At 39.4% G+C, this 23,488-nt stretch overlaps 1 protein-coding gene across 1 annotated transcript in view; it reads right to left on the bottom strand.

The window, feature by feature from the left end:
• Rab2a (RAB2A, member RAS oncogene family) overlaps positions 1-23,488 on the bottom strand; it is a 100,440-nt gene that overhangs the window by 34,370 nt on the left and 42,582 nt on the right. Inside the window, exons 3-5 of the mRNA XM_028878518.2 lie at positions 11,705-11,772; positions 1,310-1,392; positions 804-896 (exon numbers count right to left, since the gene is read on the bottom strand). Of these exons, the coding sequence (XP_028734351.1) occupies positions 804-896; positions 1,310-1,392; positions 11,705-11,772 (244 nt within the window). The remainder of the gene's footprint in view (positions 1-803; positions 897-1,309; positions 1,393-11,704; positions 11,773-23,488) is intronic.

Consider the following 23,488-nt stretch of genomic DNA (forward strand, 5'->3'; position numbering starts at 1 on the left):
ATAATATAAATATGAACACATGTATTTTTCAAGTTTTTGGGAAACAGGCTCATGCTTTGTAATGATGATCTTACTGCTTCAACCTCTCAGATTACTGCTATGTGCTACCACACTCAGCTCAGTCTGGATACTTAATAGCTCCTTGTCCTTCCATCAAATCAGTGGGTTTTTATTTTATTTTTTTTTTTTGTTTTTTGTTTTTTGTTTTTTTTTTTTTTGGTAGGGTCTCACTATATAGTCCTGGCTGGCCTGTAACTCACTAGGCAGACCAGGCTGGTCTAAATAGAATTCAGAGATCTGCCTGCTTTTGTTGAGTGCTGAAATTAAGGACAAAAAGACAAAAGTTCCTTGGGTTGTTTTTTAAAAAGTATACCCTTGAACAAATCCTATTTTAAATAATAATAAACAGCAGCAACAACAACAATAATTGTAAATTTTGGGACTAGAGAGATGGCTCAGAGGTTCAGAACAATTGCTGTCTCTTCCAAGGACTTGCATTCAATTCTCAACATGAACATGGTAGCTCACAACTGCCAGTTCCTGGGGTCTGTTGTCCTCTCCTGACCACCTTAGAGCACACACATGGTGCACGTAAACACATGCAGGCAAAAACACCCAAACACATAAAATAAACTGACTAATAAAAAGCTAAACTTAACGGTAATATCTAAAGAAATATCTTAGGATTTAAATGAAACTTTAAACTTAAGAAGACAGTATGTTCACGCAGGCAAATCAGTCACAAAATAGTAACCACAATGTTCACCATGAATGCAAGTTAAGCTCTAGGCTAGTTCTTTTACCTTTTATTTCCAATAAGCATGATGACCATATTGGAATTGGAATGCTGACGGGCATCTTCTAACCAGGTTGTCAAGTGGTTGAACGTGTCTCTCCTAAACATAACGGTATGTGATTTCAGTTTTCAGTATTTCTCTTCATAGTGCACAACGAACAGTCTACAGACCCCCAACATTAACCATGTTAGCCACAGCCACTTACACTATGAGAACCATATTTAAAGCACAAAATTTGGATTTAGAGTTCACTGATTAGATTTCAGTTAGGACAAATACAACTTTTAGCACAGTTTAGAAAATTCCAGTAACTATATAATACTACCAGATGGATCAATCTGGGGATTATTTAAATTGAGCTGCAGATTTTGAGAATAAATTTAAATTTGATTCAAGATACAGTTATAAGGGTGAGGAGCTAGAGCATAAAGATGATATACTGTTGTTACTGGTAACCACACTTCTTTAGAAATAATCTCCTCGTACTGAGATGAAAAACTGATAATACTCACCTTGTAATATCATACACTAGTAAAGCCCCCGCTGCACCTCTGTAATATGACCTTGTGATAGAACGAAAGGACTCCTGCCCTGCCTGTGAAGAAACAGAAGGTTGAGAAGCTTCCTTAGAAACAATATCCTTTACATTTTCATATTACACCTAACCGAGCATGAGGGAAAGGAGGTCATACACAGGAGAAAACTTGACCAGTCTTAGGGAAAAGTCATAGAACAGCAGTATTGCCCCAATCACCAGGATGCACAGGCGGCATTCCCACTACCCTCCCACCCCGAAACAAGACCCCTAACCCTTTTTGGCAATCCCTGACAACCCAATTTACTGAATGGCTTCACAATACATGAATCATTATTAGAGCCCAGAATGGACTCCTAGCAACGAAGCTCTGAAGACAAATTTGAAAGGAAGCAAATAACCCAGAGCCTCACATTTGAATTCAATAACCCACTCCCCGGGGCAGCTGTTGACACTAGAATAAATAAAGCCCATTGTAAATAAATGATGAATGACATCTTTACGCCCACCATCTGCTGGTGGAAAGGTTGTCAGAAGGCCAAGGATGCAGATTTTATCAGTTATACCATAAACTGCAGTGGGCTTTCAACAGTTACAAGATGGAATTCTTTGAGCAATCATTTTATGAAAAACAGAAAAAGGTTCTGAATTAAATTTATATAATTTTTCTTCACACAATCAATTTTCTCTGCATTTGATATACAATGCCTGTCAAGAGGCAACCGGATGTAAAAGTCGTCTTTATATCCTGTGAAACAGGCACCAGAGATTACATCAAGTTCAATAATTTTTCTATTTTGTGGTATTAACGTTCTGCTAAAAAAGATTGGTGAAGGCGATGACTATAGATGTAATTTTGTACTTAAAATATATTAGCTTGAAAAATATTCAGGTTTCCATGTTCTTAGTACTGATTTTATGATATAAATATAACGTCTTTCTGTCATGTTCTGCTTTGTTCTAAAACTCAGTCAGTATGTTCCAGTACTTTCTCTTGTTGACCCTCCAAAAATATTCCCTGTCTCGAATATCACCCACTCTCCGTGCCTAGAACTGGGTCTGGTACTCATGTAGCACTCAGAAGAAGCCTGCTGAAGGAAATTGTATAACCCAGTGTCTCAGCCACATGTACAAAATGGTCAGTATTCCATTGCACGTAAGTGGACACACTTCTCATTCAAACAGTAACTCCCAGATCTAAGTTAACAATCCTCTCCCAAGAGCCAGTTCTAATAGTTAAATGTCTTATGCTGAATGAGAGGACAAAAGCCACTGCATGGAAAAACAAACAAAAAAACAACTTGCACAAACAGCCAGTTCCTTTCACATAGTTTGAGGTTAAAAAACAAAACAAAACACCTAGAAAATAAGCCAGCCACAGTGACTCATGCCTGTTATCCCAACACATGGGAGGCTGAGTCAGGAGGACAGCTGTGAGTTTAGGCTAGCCTGTGCTACATAGGAGGGCATGTCTCAAACACAGCAAAAACAAAATAAAACTTAACAAAAAGATCCTAGATGGGCTTACAGGTGCATTTAATGAGATGTGTCTTTCTACAGATGTGGAAAATCCCTTCTTTGATTGCTTAGTCTGGGGAAACTAAGTTTATCTTTAAGACATTCATTTTATTGTGAATCATGTATACCATGATTTTATGGCAAATAACACAAAAAGGGTATGTATTGTAATTTCAAAACAAAAGTTGTGTGGCTGGAGTGACAGCTTAGAAGTGTAAGCATCAGAGTTCAGATCCCCAGCACTCACATAAAGCTGACAGCATGCCTATAAGCCCAGTTGCTGGTAGGCAAAGACAAGGGTATCCTCAGGGCAAGCTAGTTAGCTAGACTAGCCCAATCATCAAGCTTCAAGTTTAATGAGAACCCTGCCTCAGTAAAGAAAGAGGAGAGCCATCAAGGAAGATATCTAACATCAACCTTTGGCTTCCTCATGCACACACACAGGCACATGAATCCTCCAACATGGGTACCTACTCACAAGCATGTACATAAAAACCACAGGCGATATACATGTAAAAACAAAATCCTACTTAAAGCTCTTATGTTTTCTGTGGCTGACCAGCAACAAGGGGGATGCATCCTTTAAAACAGTAGTTCTCAACCTGTGGGTCACAACCCCTTGGAGGGGGGCACAAATGACCCTTTCACAGGGATCACACACCAAATATCCTGCATATCAGATATTTACATTATGACTCATAACAGTAGTCAATTACAGTTATAAAGTAGCAATGAAATAATTTTATGGTTGGGGTTTACCACAATATGAGGAACTGTATTAAAGGGTCCCAGTATTAGGAAGGTTGAGAACCACTTGTTTTAGAATGACTTCTTTGGAACATTCTGTGGAATGAATATAGATAAACACATTGCTAGAAAAACATTACTATAAGCAAAAATGTAAAACTTCAGCTCAGGCAAGATACAGTAAACAGGAAAATAAAACTAAAGACAAAAGTCTATAAATTATTCCCATTCCTTTCAAACTGCTTTGCAAAGAGCAAACAATGGGTTCCCAACAGAAATAACCTGTATAATTTGCCACTTCACACTGACTTCACACAAACAACAAAAACACATCACAAACAAAGACTACTAATGCATCTGTGCCCTTTATCATGTTATAAAAAGTGATTCACGGGGCTGGAGAGATGGCTCAGAGGTTAAGAGCACTGACTGCTCTTCCAGAGGTCCTGAGTTCAATTCCCAGCAACCACACAGTGGCTCACAACCATCTGTAATGAGATCTGGTGCCCTCTTCTGGCCTGCAGTCATACATGCTGTATACATAATAAATAAATAAATCTTAAAAAAAAAAAAAAGTGATTCACACCTCGTAGTTGTCTGGGTTTTGACACCTGATTTGCAACAGGAAAGTCTGAGAAAACTCTGGCCTAGTCTCTGGAAATGGCACTAGCAACTATAAAATACGTGTGCTGTGGGATGTTCTGTATGTCCTGTGGAAGTCCGTTCTCGCATTCCTTCCTCGTGGCTTTACCCAGAAGATCCGCACAGAGGATGATAAAGGACCACGGGCCTGAGTGCAAGTGTCTGAGATGGTCTGCACTTGGCTGTGCTGTGGGATGGTCTGTTTGTCAAATTGCTCTGATTGGTCAATAAATAAAACACTGATTGGCCAGTGGCTAGGCAGGAAGTATAGGCGGGGCTAACATAGAGGAGAAAAGAAAGAACAGGAAGGCAGAAGGAGTCACTGCCAGCCACCGCCAGGACAAGCAGCATGTAAAGATGCCGGTAAGCCATGAGCCACGTGGCAAGGTAAAGATTTATGGAAATAGATTAGTTTAAGCTATAAGAACAGTTAGCAAGAAGCCTGCCACAGCCATACAGTTTGAAGCAATATAAGTCTCTGTGTTTACTTGGTTGGGTCTGAGCGGCTGTGGGACTGGCAGGTGACAAAGATTTGTCCTGACTGTGAGCCAGACAGGAAAACTCTAGCTACATACGTGTGCTGTAAAATGTCTTATTATGGCTTCTGCAATTATAAACAAACATGCACACACTAATGGAATAAACCAGCCCAATAGTTAGTTCTCTTGATCATATTAAAGCCAGGTAATCTAGTTTTAAAAAGTACTTTAATACATAGTCGTCTAATTCTAAATGAACTAGGAAATAGAGGTCCTCTTTATAAGTGTTGGTTAGAAGGATTTTGGAAACTTCAACCTAATATGCCAGGATGTTTTCTGCAGTAAAGGATTCATGATAGGTAAAACTATAAAAGGGAAAGACAATCTAGTCAAACAGTTATCACTGGCTAAGTGAACTGCACCAGAAAGCAAAACCAAATCACCTGGGTTAGAGATGGAGACTACAGACCAGAAGTTTCTATCAGTTCACAAAGCAGTTGATTAAAAACAAACAAACAAACAAACAGCCAGATAGCTAACCAAGTAGGAGGGGCAGAGAAATGCAGGGTAACTAGGAGTAAAGGGGAAAGTCACCAGACCCGATACTTGGTAAATTAATTCAAAACTAAAACATAAGAGAACTAAAGAGATTGCTTGTCACATAAAGGCATTTGTGATACAATCCTGACACCTGAGTTTGATCCCCAGAATCTAAATAAACAAGACCCAGTGGCTTGTGTCCACAATCCTAGAACCCCCACAACAAGATGGGAGAGAGAAGTGTCTGGAAGCTCACAAGTTGGCTAACCTCGAGTACACAACAAGTCCCAGGCCAAGCAGAGTTACAGCGTGAGACCTGTCTCAAAAGATAACAGAAAAAAGTTTGAAAAGAGGCATTCTGCATGCGTAGACAAAAAGGTCCCATCCAGAGGTTATCAGACAAAACCCCCAGTGCCAGGGATGGACCACCTCCAAAGGAGCTGTTGGTCAGGGAGGCCCCTGAAAGATACAAGCTATTGCCATGGCTGTTGGCTGCCCATCCTAACTAGATGGCAAGACCATCTACTGCTGAAGACTCCACAGGCTTCGACTGTAGGCCATAGAGAAATGGAGCAGTAACTGGGCTGGAAGCTTCCTCTCTACTGGCTGGCCCAGTGCCAGAAGGTGCTATGTATCACCCATTCAAGTCTTGGAAACAATGCAGAGGATGGAAAGGAAAAAATATCAGAAGTGGAGTGCTGTGAACACGTTCTCTAGGATGTGGCATAGCCACCGCACTCTTGGACCCTCAGCACTGTGACTGACTATCAGCACCCGACTGCAAAAGATTGGACCTGTTGAGAGTGGGTAGGAATCACAAGGCCCCATCTGTCACTAAGGAAATAAATGCAGTCAGTGGTTGCTGGAAAAAGAGACAACTTCTTCATTGGTATTGCTACTGGTAAGGTGCACATGCTCCTGTGAGCAGATCCTTACTCATGCTCCTGCCAGCAACCCTAATTAAACTGAGGGTGCCCCCTGCTTCCCTCTCCCTCACAAACATGGAAATCAAAATATCCAACTACAGGGGAGGGTGGACCCAATAGAGCAAGTCTGCTGTCTTGAAACTTGAATACCCCACCCCCCCACCACCCCCGCAAAGAGACACCAAGACCAAGGCAACTTATATAAAGGAAGGAGTTTATGGAGGTGTGGCTTACAGATTCAGAGCATTAGTCCATGCTCATTATGGTGAGCAGCAGGCAGGCAGGCAGGCAGGGTGCTGGAGCAGTAGTTGAGAGCTTACATGTTGAGACAACAACCACGAAGCAGAGAGAGAGAGAACGAACTGGAAATGGCACAGGCATTTGAAAACTCAAAGCTTACCCCCCAGTGACACACCTCCTCCAAGAAGTCCACACCTCCTAATCCTCCCTAAACAGTTCTACCAACTGAGGCAAAGCAATCAAATATATGAGCCTATGGGAGCCATCCTCACTTAAACCACAGTGATGCTTTGTGCTAAGATCACAATCTTGGATGCTTGTACACAAAGAAATCCCACAGCTGCTTCTTTCATGAGAGGACTGCTGGAACCCTGTGCTCCATTTAAAACTTCCTTATAATGCTCAAACACTCCCCTAAATAGGCTTTCCTATGTGTCTGAATCTCTCCGTTGACATCAATTTTGTAGTAACCAGGATGTTGATGGCAGCAAATTCAGCTTGCTTTCCTCTACTGCTTCCATGAAGTTCAACTGTATATACATTATGGTACTGTTCAAAAATTTCATAATAACTCAAAGCTCTTGAGAGTATGACACCAATCAATGTCTTAAAGCTAGGTATGGTGGTGAAGCCTGCTGTCTCAGCTTCTGGAGAAGGGGCTAATGCAGGAGTTTAAGGATAATGACATGTTTCAAAAACCAACTGAATGAATGGAAAGAAAATGGAAAGAAATACACACACACACACACACACACACACTACACACACACTGTTGCTCACAAAGCTAATTTCTTCCTACTGTATCACCAATATTCTGAATATCCCTGACTTTATTTCTCTTGTTAACCCCCTTCCTAAAAACCCATTCTTCCCTCTCCACCTATCTACCTACTTTCTATTTCTTCGGAGCATCAGTTCAAACCATCCAGGTTTTACAAAGCTGAGGGGCTGTCTACTGTACTCCACACTCACTAACGTCCATGTGGCTTCGTCCTGACACTATTGAAATGAGATGAACACAGTGTGAAAATGTCCTCTTAGTCCCACCAGATCTAACCTAAGTGTATTTATAGCAGGCACTTTAATGTGCTATCTTGTTGCCAAAGAGCTAGCCATTCAAAATTTTACATTTGTGAGAGTCAGTGTTACAGGAATATTTATCTCTGATCTAACAATGAAACTCTAGCTATGTAAAACAAAAACAAAATTAAAAGAGAAAGTAAAAAGGAAAGAAGGCAGGCATAAAAATTTTTTGGGGAAAAGTTATTCTTAAAATATGGGAGGAGCCAGGCAGTGTTGGGCACACCTTTAATCCCAGCACTCGGGAGGCAGAGGCAGGCGATCTCTGTGAGTTCCAGGCCAGCCTGGGCTACAGAGTTCCAGGAAAGGTGCAAAGCTACACAGAGAAACCCTGTCTCGAAAAAACAAAACAAAACAAAAAACAAAACGGGAGGAATGGAAATAGGTATATGCTGAATAGCATCCTAACACACAGTGACGTGAACATGGGGACCATTTCTTTTTATTTTGAGTCTCCAACAGCCCAGACTGACCTTGAACTCCTGATCTTCCCGGTCAGCTTCCTGCGTGCTATGATTATAGGTGTAATCACCAACAGAGCAGGATATTAAAACTTTTTAAGATTGACAAAACAATGCACAACCTTTATTTTTCCACAGAACACTCTAGTTTTGAAATTATTCTGGATAAGGAAAAGAGAGGACCACTGAAAATGCAGCAAGCTATCCAAATAAACAGACACACTATGAAACATTTATGATAGGGGAACCTTGTTTCACTCAGGTAAGTGTGGGATCACTCTTATTTCTGACATCACTCATTGAAGATTTTTGGAATTCAAGCATGAAAGAAAGAAAACAATCTTATGAAGATAAGAGGAAAAGACTGGGGATGCTGCTCAGTGGTGGAGTACTTGCCTAGTATGCACAAGGTGCTTAGAAGTGTCAAAAAAGAGGTGTTGGGGGTAGAGACAAACAGAGACACTGAGGTACTCTCTGTAAGGCGTAACCTAAAGAGACAACAGATATGCTTACTATTATTATTACATTTATTTATTTAGTATGCACAGGTGTGCAGGAATGAGCATGCAATGGCATGTATGTGGAGGTCAGAGGACAACTTGCAGAAGAAGGTTCTCTCCTTCCACTATGTGGGTCACAGGGATCAAACTTAGGTTGTCAGGCTTGGTAGCAAGTGCTTCCATCCACTAAGCCAGTCCTTTTCCACTTTTTGAGTGTGTCTCACTAGAAAGCCCAGGGTGGCCTTGAACTCTTGATTTCCTTAGCCTAAGGGTGCTAGATCATTTTAGCCAGGTATATCATTACCACATCTGGCTAAGTTGTACATTCAAAAAGAAATTAATGAGCAATTTCAATTCTGGAATTCTTTCTTAGTGTTTATGATGTCTTCAAGGCATCAAACTCCCTCATGAAAACAGAGGGTAGAGATTAGCCTGCTGTCCTGCTGGAGGAAGTGGGAACACAGGGTTTTTTCTATTTTCCTTAAGGTATGAGGGCATGCTTGGAAAATACAACAAGTAGTCTGGTTCACACTACACTGCTGAACGTGTGTTATTAAGATCATCAGTTAAGAAAGCAACCTACTTATGAAATGGTTTTTTCTTTTTTCTTTTTTTTGAGACAGGGTTTCTCTGTGTAGTTTTGGAGCCTGTCTGGATCTCGCTCTGTAGACCAGGCTGGCCTCGAACTCACAGAGATCCACCTGCCTCTGCCTCCCAAGTGCTGGGATTAAAGGCGTGAGGCACCACCGTCTGGGTTGTAATGCTTTGAATGAAGCAGAAAGTAATTCCTTTGGTAGGAGACCATACTTTTAAGTCGCTAGGAGAGAGACTCTGTATCTTTATCATGCCTTTTCCTTCCTGCCTTCCTTCTTTTAAGTCACTAGGGACACTAGCGGTGGGACCCAGATTCTTAAGGCATGCTAGGCAAACAAGTGATCTATGAGATAGACTTTTCAGCCCTTCCATGTGGGGTTTTGTTTGTTTTCCCTGTTTTGTTTCTCTGAGACAAAGTTTAATTTAGTCCACACTGGCCTCTGATTCACCATACAGCTGAAGATATCTTTAGTTCCCGATCTTCCTGCTTTTACCGCCCCCCCCCCCCAAGTGCTGGGATTACAGACACATGCCACTGTGTCCAGGCTTTCCATGCAGTTTTGATTTGAAAACGTTGCCCAAGAAAATCTAATTTAAAAATGTGTTGGGCCAGGGAAACAACTCAGCTGGTAAGGTGCCTGCCACCCAAGTAAAAGGACTTGAGCTCAGCTATCCAGTCCTCACATAAAACACTGGGTATGGTGGTATGTTTATAACTCCAGTACTTTAGGGTAGAGGGGGATATGGATAATAGATCCCTGAAACCACTGGCCTAGTACAACTGCTGAGCTCCAGACTCTGACACACAAAAAAACCAATGTGGACCATGATCAAGGAGAACACCTGACATGACCTCTGGCATCCCCAAACAGCCACTTGCACATACATCAACACGTACAGATATCACATGCAGTACTAAGACTCTTCAGGCTGATGGAAGAAACCCTTAAGAAATTGGTAAGTCAGCTCTCCATTGAAGAGAGGTCAGAAGGCATAAGAATGCACAGTCCAATGGAGAACTCCAAGACAGAGCAGATAGAATGTTTATCACCGGAAGGACAACTATAGCACACATGGGAAATAACAGGAAATCTATATCCTGTAACCACCCTCAGCAACTTGCTTGTTTTCAGCAATATAGTCTTAGACTGTGTATTTTCTTTGATTACTTTCTCAATAGCATCTGCATTGCCAAGTGAGAAACTAAAACTGAGTGAATAGAGGAAAACAGACGAGGGGTATATGATAATTACATTCCCTGCATTTCATAAAGGTTCATGCCAACTTGTGATTCTCAACTGTCCACTTGCATGAAATTGGACCGTCTTTGTATACTTCAGCTAAACACATGTAACACTTGATGCAGTAAGAGACTAGGGACTCCAGTATCTCCTACTAAGCAGATAGATCGAGATGTTCAAATCTTTAACACTCTGTCAATCTTCTTACTACCAAAGGATGTTGATTATTTCTGCTTTGGAAGAGTGAGATTGATTTTCATAAGTGCTGCATTGCTTATCCTAATAAATAACCAGCTTTTCACTATTATTTTAAAATGAACGCGAGACTGAGGATATAGTTCAGTGGTAGGACACTTGCCTAATATACACAAAGCCTTATATTAGAACCCCCACACCACAAATGAAAGCAAAAACCAAGTACCTAGTAGGTTTCCCAATTTTAATTTTTAATATAGTACTATTTGTACTGATAATCCATAAAGGCTAAAGTGCCCTGTGGTCCTTTTTAAGTATGTAAGGGTCTGAAAACTATGGCCTTATGGCACCCACTGTAACTTTACTTTTATGCATCTAAAAAAATTTCACTCATAAACAATTTTTTAAAAAGGAAAACCAGGTTACTGAGTATAATGCAAGAGAACTCACAAAGCTGGGCAGTAACTAGACTAGCATTTGCAGCTTGCAATCATTTGCTTATTCTGGGTTCATATTAGAAAACACCATTTAAAACTATATAGAATACATGTAATATTTGCTCATCAAATGGGAAAGTAATAGAAATAGGATATTAAGTTAGGAGGCTTCAAGTGAACAGGACTGAATCAAATTAAATAAATAAATGAGCTTCCAGGATAAATAACTATATAATAGTGGTATTTTTATTTTACATCACATTTACTAATTTTTTTAAAATTTAGACTTGGTGATTATTTTCCTTAAAAATACAATTTCTAGGGGCTGGAAAGATGGTTCTGTGGTTGAGAGCAGCTGCTATTCTTACAGAGGGTACTGGGTTTGATTCCCAGCATCCACATGGCAGTTCACAACCGCCTGTAACTCTACTCATTCTAGGGCAGCCAATGCCCTATTCTAGCCTCCACAGGTATCTACTGCATATGTGTGGTGTACATATACTCATACAAACTCACACAAATACATAGAAATAAATAAGCATTTAAAAGCATACATGTATCCAGTCCCTGGAGTGTTTCTATTCAGACCACAAAGCCCAAGGAGTCACTCAGATTTGCTAACTAATGCTCAGTTCTTGCAAACACATCCACTAAATATTAAGAAAAATCTTACCTAAGTCCATTTCATTTCAGTGCTATAAAAATTCTGTCCAACATATTTAACATTAAACAAAACAAGCATGCAAGGCACTTTTATAAATGCTATACTTACTGTATCCCAGATCTGGAGTTTTATCTGTTTCCCATCAATCGTTATCATTCGAGCACCAAACTCTACACCTAAATAGAACAGAAAATAATTTGTTAAAGGAACTAGTGAAATAATTCACACTGAACTACTAAAACACAAAGTATTTATTTTTAGGATATGTGATAAACACAGCTGCTAACTTTGGAAAATATCTAAGCTAAGTCAGAGGTCTCTAGAAGCTTTCTATTACTTTAACTGAGTCATCTAGACTCTAGATAATCTAGAGCATATTTTACTACTCTGCATATCCAGGTCAACAAGGGCCAGGAGTGATGAATCAGGCCTGTCTTTCCAGCCCTTGGGAAGCTAAAGCAGGAGAAACTGCTTTGAGTTTGAGGCCATCCAGATTACACAGCAATATTAAAAAAAAAAAAAAAAATTACAGGTCTGGGATGGTGGCATGTGCCTTTAATCCTAGCACTTGGAAGGCAGAAGCAGGGGCATTTCTTTGAGTTCAAGGCCAGGTTGACCTACATAGTGAGTTCTAGGATAGCTAGGCTATATAGAAAGACTCTGTCTCAAAATCAAATATATATATATATATATATATATATATATATATATATATATATATATATATATATGATTATACTCAGGCATGGAAGCATATTCTTGTAATCCCAACATTGGGAGATTGCAAAATCAGGAGTTCAAGGCCAGCTTCAGCCACAAAATGAACCTGGAACCAGCCTGAATTTGATAAGATCTTCTTCCGCAAAACAAAGCCCCTTACAATTTGTTTAGCTGTGACCAGGAGGATGAGATAAAAAGATAGTTTGTCCCCCATGATATACAGCTTGATGCTTATTCTATTCTTGGGATGCATACAGTCAATACATAGAACTTATGGTGATGCTCATGTTTTTCAGGCTCAGAAATACTGGCACTCTAGAGAAAAGAGACCCACAAGTCATGATGGACTAGAATGAAAAATGCAAAACTGTAAAATTATGCCACAGAAAATATAATAGTTTTTACACATCTGCTCATCTACGCACACATGCATATTAGTAGCATATGTACTTTTTTTATATCTGCTCTGGTATAGACATACATAAAACTACCACCCAATGGCACAAAAGCCCTTCAAAGAAGCCAATGGATAAACAGACAAAAAAATTATTTACTATGTATATGTGTATGATTGTGTGTAAATACCCATTTTGTGTGTGTGTGTGTGTGTGTGAGAGAGAGAGAGAGAGAGAGAGAGACAGACACACAGGGTGCACGGAGAGGATCAGAGACAACTTCAAGAAGACATTTCTCTCCTTTCACCACTCGAGTCCTTGGGATCAAACTTAGGTTGTTAGGCCTGGCAGTAAGAGCCTTCAATCACAGAAACACAGAAACACTTCACAGGCGCTATAAAATAGACCCATATTCACAAAAACAATTTAAAACTGACAAGATAATAACCACTTTTTGTTGTTTTGTTTTACAAAACTTGGAAAACAGTAAGCTGAATAAAAGCCAGGGTGAAGAGAAAGGAGTTCTCAGATGGAAACCATTTGAGATGTCTTAGATGTGTATAGTTAGATATGCAGCTTGAGATGCACACGGTGGGGGAGGGGCTAAGGAGAGAGCTCAAGGAAGAACACACAGAGAACTGGGTACAGTAGTGAAAACTTCTTTCACTTGGGAAGTGGAGAAAGAGGATTAGGAGTTCAAGGCCACCCTATGAGACCTTGTCTCAACAAAACCACCACACTACCAAATAAGGGAGGGAAATAGGAGCAGAGACAAAAGAGGAGGGGGAAAAGGAGAAGGGGAGAGACAGAGACAGATAGGGATAATTTTTTGTGAAGAATTTTGTTAAAGTGACAGAAAATGATTGAAAAAAGCCATGACTAATAATCACTATAAAAGGAAAAGTTAATGATGCAGGAGAAAAGAACTGCTAAGGCGGCTGCTTGTGAGTATGTGGTGAGGATCTTCAGAGATCCTCCACAGCATCTGGAGTAAGCAATTCCTTGGCACAGTGCTCTTAAGGTAGAGCTGCTAGAACTTGTGCAAAAGTTCCTTGACTTGTCTTATTTTTCTGAATGAAATACAAACCAAGATTATCAATGAGAGTGAAAATAGGAAAAGTACTACATGGTTAAACACAAGAACATAGGATACAGCTTTACAGACAAACAAAAATACAGTGCGACTGTCAGGAAATACAGACGGTTCCCTTGAAGACCCTGAGAAATGAAAACTGAGACTTGTTAGCGTGCTCTTCTCCAGCCATGTCTAATGGCACACATGCAGACATGGAGCAGACAGATGTTTGTTTACAAGAGAATAAGGAAATGAGAGGGCACAGGGAGGGAAGGAGGAGGGATAGAAGGGCATATGGGAATGATAATGACTAAGTTAAGCCTGGGAAGCAGGGAAGTGAGCAGCTGAGTGAAAAGATGGTGGACCAATGGGTCACAGGTGGCCCTGGAAACTGAGCTGGAAGATGAGAGAGAAGTATGAAACTGAAATTCTTGAGTGGGTCTAGACATCAGTATGAACAAAGTCCTGGATGTGACTGGGACACTAGGCAGCTGAGGTAGAGGCTGCAGGTTCACTGCAGTGGAAGAAAGAGAGACTGAGAGACTATAATGTGTGTTTGTGCTCATGGCAGACCTGACTGACTGTGTAATCAGTATTTAAGTCACTGTTTACGTTTCCATATCACACTGATGTTGGTGGTCCAGGCAATCCTCCAAATTTTCAATATAATTATGTTATGAAGCTATTTATAAGCAGCTGTTTTGCTTCATCTTAACAACTCTCAGAGACAGGATAAACAATATATGAGGACATTGTCTAACTGTGATGGGTATTTTGTTGTCCACTTAACTACATTGGGAGTTAACTACAACCCAAAAATGTCTGGGCACATCTGTGAGGGATTTTTGCTTATCTGGATCATTTGAAATGGGACGATTCACTTCTGGTCTGGATATTTGAGGTAGAAGATACACCTTTAATCCAGATCTTCAGAGATAAGAAGCCCCACCTCTAATCTGTGCCACACCTTCTGCTGGAAGCCTGTTGAAAGACACACAAGAAGGAAGCCTTGCTCTTTGCCTCCTTGCTCTTGCCCTCAGTAGCAAGTCCATTTCCTTACTGGCATTAGAGCCTGCTTCTTCAGGATTCCAGTGTATACTTAGGACCAACTCAGACATTTGGCCTTATGAACTGAACAACTATTGGATTCTTGGACTTTCCATTCATAGCCACCCATTTGATGGATTAGATGGACCATAGCCTATAAGTCATTCTAATAAATCCCCTTTATATATGTATGTGGAGATTCATTCTATAAGTTGTCACTCTAGAGAACCCTGACTAATACACTAATCCAATCTTTCATTTCCTCTAATTTCCTAATCTTTCACTTCTTCTCTTCTATCATTTAATATTTAATGAAAGAATTATTTTATTTATTTTTGTGTGAATGTGTCTGTGTGTGAGTGTATATGTACAGGTGTGGTGGTAATCTAATTGTACTGAAATATTATTTTGATTGTATGTTAATAAATAAAGTTGTCTGGGGGTCAGAGCTATTAGAGCCATAGCAAGAGTGTGGCGGTGGTGGCACTCGCCTTTAATCCCATAAGATCTCTGTGTGTTCAGGGATACAGTCAGCATTGGAGACATATGCCTTTAAGACCTAGGGGGCTGTACATTCAGACAGTGACGAGGCAGTCATGTGTTTGGGTTTACAACCAATGAGAAGGCAGAACGACATACTATAAAAAAAACGAACCGACAGGAAGTAGGTCTCTTTCGGGAAGCTGGGACACCGCAGGAGGAAGGGTGAGATTTTAGCTCTGAGCTCTGACCTCTCGGCTTTCTCTTTTACATTGTTTCTGTGTTTCTTATTTAATAAGACGGTTGGTTACATCTATATCTGGCGCCCAACGTGACAAGAATCCATTAAAAACTGCTTGGCTTGGCGGCAGGTCCGCTTTCCCCGCAAGGGCGGCAGGCGGCCCGCGGCGGCGGCGGCATGCGGCGGCCGGCGGCGATCGGCTTCTTAGCAGGCTGGACTATCGGTGAGCTGCTTGTTTAAATCCTGCTTGCTTAAAGCCGGTGCTACAAACAACTCAGACCTGCCCTGCCGAACAGGGCCCTGCCTGTAAAGCCAACGCACGTGGTCGGAGCTTAAGGAAGCCAGACCCAAGCCTTGACTCGGCACAAGAGGGAACACGTGGCTGCATTTAAACTTTAGCCAGCTACGCTTTCTTGCTCTCTCTCTCTCTCTCTCTCTCTCTCTCTCTCTCTCTCTCTCTCTCTCTCTCTTTCTTTCTCTTTGGATTTACACCTGGGACACTAGGTGGCTGCTTTGAAAATCCCCTCGGATTTCTACTGTTCTACGCAGATTTGGTAAGTCATAATATATCAGATATTTTAAAGGAAACTATCTAAAAGAGAATTTTTTTCCACATTAAAAAACAAATGGGTTTTATGTGTACATTGGAAGAAAATTGGTTTTTGTTCGAAATTTTAGGCAGTCTGGCAATGGAACAACTATATAATATTAGTATTGGTGGAATTATGCACCTTATCACTATAATAATCCACATTTTAATATTTAAAAAGATAGTCAATTTAAGTGCCAGGATAACAGCTTTAGAAGAACTTGTTAAACCTGTAAAAATTCAGACAGAAGAAATTAACAGTGAAGTTGTTTCAAGTCGGGATCATAAGGTTGCAGAAAGAAAGCCTGTTTTCACACAGTCACCCTTAATTTATCCTGTAACCGTACAGCAGATGCCTGATCAAATGGCTACACAAAATACTTGGGCTCCAATTGAAATGTTGGATTTAAAAAGGTTTAAGGAGGCAATAGTATCTTATGGCATGCATTCCCCATATGTAAAGCAAATGTTAAACTCTTGGTCAACATATAATAGGATAGTACCACAGGACTGGCGGGACCTCGCACAAGGTGTTCTGGAACCCAGCCAGAGACTTCAATTTCTGACTTGGTTTAAGGAGGAGGCTAAAAACATAGAAAAACAATGGAGGGATAAAGGAATACAAGTTTGCCAGGATCAACTTATGGGCGAAGGCCAATATGCTTCAGCACAAACACAATGTTTATATGATGTCCAAACCCTAATTTTATGTCGAACGGCAGCATTGAATGCATGGGACAAAGTTGAGGAACCAGGAAAAAAATCTGAGTCATTTACAAAGGTGAAGCAAGGCCCAAAAGAGTCTTTTACAGATTTTTTACAAAGACTGGCTTCAGCAGTAAAGAGAATGGTCTCAGATTCAGAAGCTGGTAAGGCAATAATTGAATCTTTGGCCTTTGAGAATGCGAATGCAGCATGCAAAAGAATAATCAGGCCATTAAGGGCAAGATCTGCACCTATGGAAGATTGGATTAGAGAAACAATTAATGTTGAAGCTGATGAGCATGATGATACATGGGTAGGAGAAGTAATTTCAAAAGGTTTGAGGAGTGTTAGATGTTTTGGATGTGGAAAGCAAGGACATTTGAAAAGGGACTGTAGACAGGTCATCCCCAGAAACAATGTTTCTTCAAGGAACAATGGCAACAGAATGCCCCTTCCTTCTGGAGTATGCAGAAGGTGTGGTAAGGGAAAACACTGGACCAACGAATGTAGATCAACAAAGGACAGACAGGGTAATCCTTTGCCTTAGTCTTCGGGAAACTCCCAGAGGGGCCTCACGCAGGCCCCCAGTGCAAATCCAGTTCAAACCTTTCCTGCAGCCATAGAGGAAATGCCTGCTCTGGAGAGCGATTAAATAACTAAATGCCTATTGGAATAAATCATGCTGGTCAGGTTGATGAAACAGAGAGAATAGAAAATTCAGGAGAAAACATAAAGAAAATTTTTTGGCAAACTTCTATTAATGAACAAAGACCAAAATTAACGATAAAAATAAATGGTGTTTTGTTGTCTGGTCTGGTAGACACAGGTGCGGACGTTACCATAATTGCACCAGAATTTTGGCATCCAACTTGGCCTCTTCAGGAGGTAAACGTTCAACTGTTAGGAATTGGGACATTATCTCAGGTGAAACAGAGTGCAAGATGGCTCGAATGTATAGGTCCAGAAGGACAGAGAGGAAAATTAAAACCATATGTGGCTAACATAACTATGAACCTGTGGGGTCGAGACTTGTTGCAACAATGGAATACTCAGATTAACATCCCTCCAATCTCAGAAACAAATCATAAACTAGCACATGTTACTGAGAGAAATATTAGAAGATATTGTTCTAATGAGTGGTCACCAGCCATCCATATTATACAAGAACAGGGCACAATAACTGATGATCTTCCAAAGACACCAACAGCTCTACCTTTAAAATGGTTAACAGACAAGCCTGTATGGGTCCAGCAATGGCCTTTAACAACAGAGAAACTCCAGGCTTTAGAAGAGCTGGTAGAAGAACAGTTAAATGCTCAGCATATTGAAGAATCAACCAGCCCTTGGAATTCTCCTGTATTTGTTATTAAAAAGAAATCTGGTAAATGGAGAATGGTAACAGACCTTAGAGCAATTAACAAAGTAATTCAGCCAATGGGCTCTCTACAATCTGGGATGCCTTTGCCTACTCTGTTACCAAAAGGATGGCCTCTCATAGTTATTGATTTAAAAGACTGTCTCTTTTCAATACCCTTACAAGAAAAAGACAAAGAAAGATTTGCTTTTACAGTGCCTACTTATAATAATTCTCAACCGGTTAAAAGATTTCAATGGAGGGTCCTCCCACAGGGAATGTTGAATAGCCCAACTCTGTGCCAATATTTTGTACAACAGCCATTGGAAGTGATACGTAAAAAATTTCCTAAATCTATAATTTATCATTATATGGATGATATTTTACTAGCTGACTCAAATGCAGATACTTTAGAAATAATATTTGAAGAAGTAAAGAAAATTTTGCCTTGCTGGGGATTACAAATTGCTCCTGAAAAGATACAAAGAGGAGATTCTATTAATTATTTAGGATATAAAATAGAGCTACAAAAAATTAGACCCCAAAAGGTGCAAATTCGGAGAGATAGACTACAGACTCTTAATGACTTTCAAAGATTATTTGGAGATATTTCTCATCTACGAACTATTGTTGGGGTAAAAAATGATGAACTGACTAATTTGTTCAGAACCTTAGAAGGTGACAAGGACTTAAATAGTCCAAGAGAATTATCACCTGAAGCTGAGAAAGAATTGGCCTTGGTAGAAAAGAAAGTGCATGAAGGACACGTGGATCGTATTGATCCAAAGCTGGATTGCATTTTGGTTATTTTACCTTCTAGGCGTTCTCCTACTGGAATATTAATGCAGAGGGAAGATATTATATTGGAATGGATATTTTTACCAAATAAACCAAATAAAAAATTAAAAACTTATGTGGAAAAAATCTCTGACTTGATTTACAAAGGAAAACTGAGACTTCGTCAATTAGCAGGCATAGACCCAGCAGAAATTGTCGTACCATTAACTAAGGAGGACATTGAAAAATTATGGACAGAAAGTGAACCTTGGAAAGAGCTTGCAGTAATTTTTTGGGAGAAATTAACAGCAAATATCCCAAAAGCAATAGAATTGATCTTATAAAGAGAGCTGAATGGATCTTGCCTCTAATTGTACGGCAAAAACCCATATCTGGAGTTCGTACATTTTATACAGATGCCAACAAAGAAGGAAAGGCAGGTTACAAATCAGAAAATTTAAGTAAAGTGGTTCAAAGTCCGTATAATTCAGTTCAAAAATCAGAATTGTATGCTATTCTGTTGGTATTAATGGATTTTTCAGAACCTCTCAACATAGTAACTGACTCTCAGTATGCTGAAAGAGTGGTGTTACATATTGAGACTGCAGAATTTATCCCTGATGTGTCAGAATTAACTTCACTATTTATTCAATTACAAGATACAATCAGGAAAAGGAATCATCCTTTATATATAACTCACATTCGATCCCATACTGGTCTGCCAGGCCCTCTAGCACAAGGCAATGATGAGATTGATAAATTATTGATAGGAAATGTGCTGGAGGCCTCAGAATTTCATAAAAAACATCACGTCAATAGTAAAGGTTTAAAAAAGGATTTTTCCATAACCTGGCAACAAGCCAAAGAAATAGTAAAGAAATGTCCTACTTGTTCCTTCTACAATCAGACACCATTACCAGCAGGATGTAACCCAAAGGGTACTCAGAGAAATGAGATCTGGCAGATGGACGTGTTTCACTTTGCAGAATTTGGAAAATTGAAATATGTACACCACACTATCGATACTTATTCAGGATTTCAATGGGCAACTGCTTTGAGTTCTGAAAAAGCTGATTCTGTAATCACTCATTTGCTAGAAGTTATGGCCATCATGGGTATACCTGCACAAATCAAAACTGACAATGCTCCATCATATGTCTCTGTTAAAATGAAACAGTTTTTTGCTTATTACAATATAAAGCATATTACAGGCATACCACATAATCCTACAGGTCAGGCAGTTATAGAAAGATCAAACAGAACTCTAAAGGATATGCTAAATAAACAGAAATGGGTAACAAAAACCCCAGAAATAGACTGCATAATGCTCTTCTAACTTTGAATTTTTTGAATGCCAATGAGAAAGGAACAACAGCTGCAGAGAGACATTGGATAATAGAAAAAACTACAGAATTAAATCAGCCTATATACTTTAAGGATGTGCTGACCTCAGAATGGAAACCAGGGTATGTATTACATTGGGGACGAGGTTTTGCTTTTGTTTCTACAGGAGAAGATAAGTTGTGGGTACCATCAAAATTGATAAAGGTTCGATTTGAACAAGAGAGACCTCTTAATTAGAAGAGGTGATAGTTCATCAACCAGCTTGAACATCCAATTTAAACTAACTTGTATCAATAACACATGCCTCTTCATTTAATCAGATAATAACTTGTCAAAAGGAAACATCCCCAAAATTAGTCTTGGGGAAAGGTTTTTGTTTTTGTCTTGTAGGAGAATGAAGGTTAAGGAATCTGAAGAACACTGGACAAATGAGACAACTGAAGAAAAGGGACAAATCATCTATCCCAAGAAACAGAATGAAACGGTGTATGGGTATATATTATCTAAAAAATTTTATGTCTTCCTAAATGTTTGTTTCTGCTTTTCTCTAAAGATTTAACACTATTGGTTTTCTAATAGTCCCAGTTCAATTAAAATTTAAAGCTGACTTTGGAGTTGGAGAATGGCTCTCTCCTTCTTTAAACTCAAGCATGTTGTTAAAAGGAAAATGCAAACTCCCTGTATCATGCCAGAATAAGAGCCATCTTCTGCTATGGTACAGGACAAAAGCAAAATTAATTAAGGGACTATTCTATTACTAATCTCAAGTCTTTGATTCTATTCTGATTCTTTAAACTTTTCTCAAAGTATAAATTTTATATCAAAATTTACAAGATTAATATATATATACATTTTAAACTTTGTTAAGATATGAATGGTCACATAGGTTACTAACTAATTCTAGAAAAAAGGCTAGCTGCATGTATATGTTTTTGTGTTCGAGTCTCTTATCAGTTTTCTGCAGGAAATCACGGCCAGGCCTAACATCAACTGAAGTCTCCAGAAAGAAGATGGGGCCCCACAACAACAACAATTCCACGTGGACAATAATAATATCATTAAGCTGACAAACATCATCCACAGATCAGCTTTGAACTACAAGGTGCTCAGAGCAATTTTGAGATGACTAGCTGAGATGATCCAGTCTCAAAGACTACTTGAATAAGGACTTGAGATAAACCCTGAACTTTGGCATTATACACAGACTGGATAATGAAGGATATAGTTACCTCTCCTAGAATTTGACAATTAACCTAAAATTTTTCTTTCAGGATAAAGAAAACTTCGCCCATACCCAGCAGGAAGCAATTTTAAGAATACGACGCCCACATTCCCAAAGAGGTGGTGTGGGGCGGGTGGTTTTTTGGTCTTTTTAATGGGTTTTGGGTCTGGGATAATTTTCAGTATTTAGGGGGGTTGGTTACAAGTTATTGTCAAGGGTTAGGAAAAAGGCTAAGCAAAGGAGATTAGATTTAAGGTTCTTGTTTAAAAAAAAAGAGAAAGAAAGAAAAGAAAAAGACAATTACTAGTTTTAAATACTTTACATTGGATTGAATTGTTTTATATTGTATACAAATTTGAAATTGATATTGTTAGAAAATGCTATATGTATATTTCTAATTGTATTTATTCCATCCATTTAACAATGTAATGCAAATTTCTGATCCTTGAATGTTATTATTATCAACTATTAGGATATAAAGAAATGAAAGCTAGTAGTTAGACATTATCATAGAACTTGTAGTCATATTAGATATGTTTTAAAATTGAGCAGAGATGTTTTAGACAGGTCATCTTCAAACCCTTCAGAGATCTATAGAATATGGCATTTAAAATGTTTTAATAACTTAGAAAATTTTTCTTTTTTGAGACATGTCGGCTCCTGGCAGTACTAATCTACTTCAGAGAAAATATGGGCATTGAAGAAACTGCATATGGAGTCAACTTTCATTTTGGCAAAAGTTAGCCACTGGACAACAAAGTATCCTTGAATCAACAGGACAAAATGGACAGACAGATCACGAAACAAGGGACTACTGATTCTTGCCAAAACAAGTGTGGTTATGGCTTTATCAAAAGGCATCTTCTGAGGCCAGGACAATATGGCCCCATCCCTGAAGTGGCCTTCGCATCCGGAAAAGGTACGGTGCCCTTTTCTTTGAAGGCAGCTTAACAGGCAGAGGGCCGATGGATTCTGTTGTACAATGGAACAGCAGCTGAAAGCTCATGCCTCTCAAAAGTAGACTGGCATTCGATAGAGGGATGTGGAGAAGAAGGGGATGCTGAGATGAAGCCATATATACACAGCCAAGAAGAATGGACAGCTGAATTAAAAAACTGTCAACAATTTCCAGAATTTAAAATCCTGAATCATGACAGGACACTAGTGGAATTCAGGTGTTTCTGGTACGTGGACTGCTCTCACCCAATGTGAGGTTGAACTGTTGACCTTGTGTACATCCTACTTCACAAATGAGTCTGTCAGATACACTAAGCCTATAGGCTGAAGATGATGCCCCAACACTGCGGAGAAACCTCAGGTGACTGCCCAGGTAGCTGGCTGTTTCTGTCAACTCACAAAATTTTTTGGAAGTTGCTTGCATGCACTTCCTGTTTTTATTTTTGTTAGCTAATATTATTCCCTTCTTGGGTCTCTGAGGGAGTTGAAGATTAGTTAGTTATGGTTGAAGATTAGTTAGTTATAGTTGAAAATTAATTAGGATAGAAAGTACATTAGATACATCTTGGATTTACCAAAATAGGATAGATAATGGAATTATTTTCTCTGATTTGTCAAATACCTGTTTAGGTATTTATCTTGTATATATTGTATATAGTTATTGTACTTTTGTATATAGTTTTTCTTTTGTTAGTTATAACCTTTTGCTTTTTTTCTTTTTATTAAAATAGAAAAGGGGAAATGTGGTGGTAATCTAATTGTACTGAAATATTATTTTGATTGTATGTTAATAAATAAAGTTGTCTGGGGGTCAGAGCTATTAGAGCCATAGCAAGAGTGTGGCGGTGGTGGCACTCGCCTTTAATCCCATAAGATCTCTGTGTGTTCAGGGATACAGTCAGCATTGGAGACATATGCCTTTAAGACCTAGGGGGCTGTACATTCAGACAGTGACGAGGCAGTCATGTGTTTGGGTTTACAACCAA

The sequence above is a fragment of the Peromyscus leucopus genome, chromosome 2 (genome assembly GCF_004664715.2).
Source record: "Peromyscus leucopus breed LL Stock chromosome 2, UCI_PerLeu_2.1, whole genome shotgun sequence".
Taxonomy (NCBI): Eukaryota; Metazoa; Chordata; class Mammalia; order Rodentia; family Cricetidae; genus Peromyscus; species Peromyscus leucopus.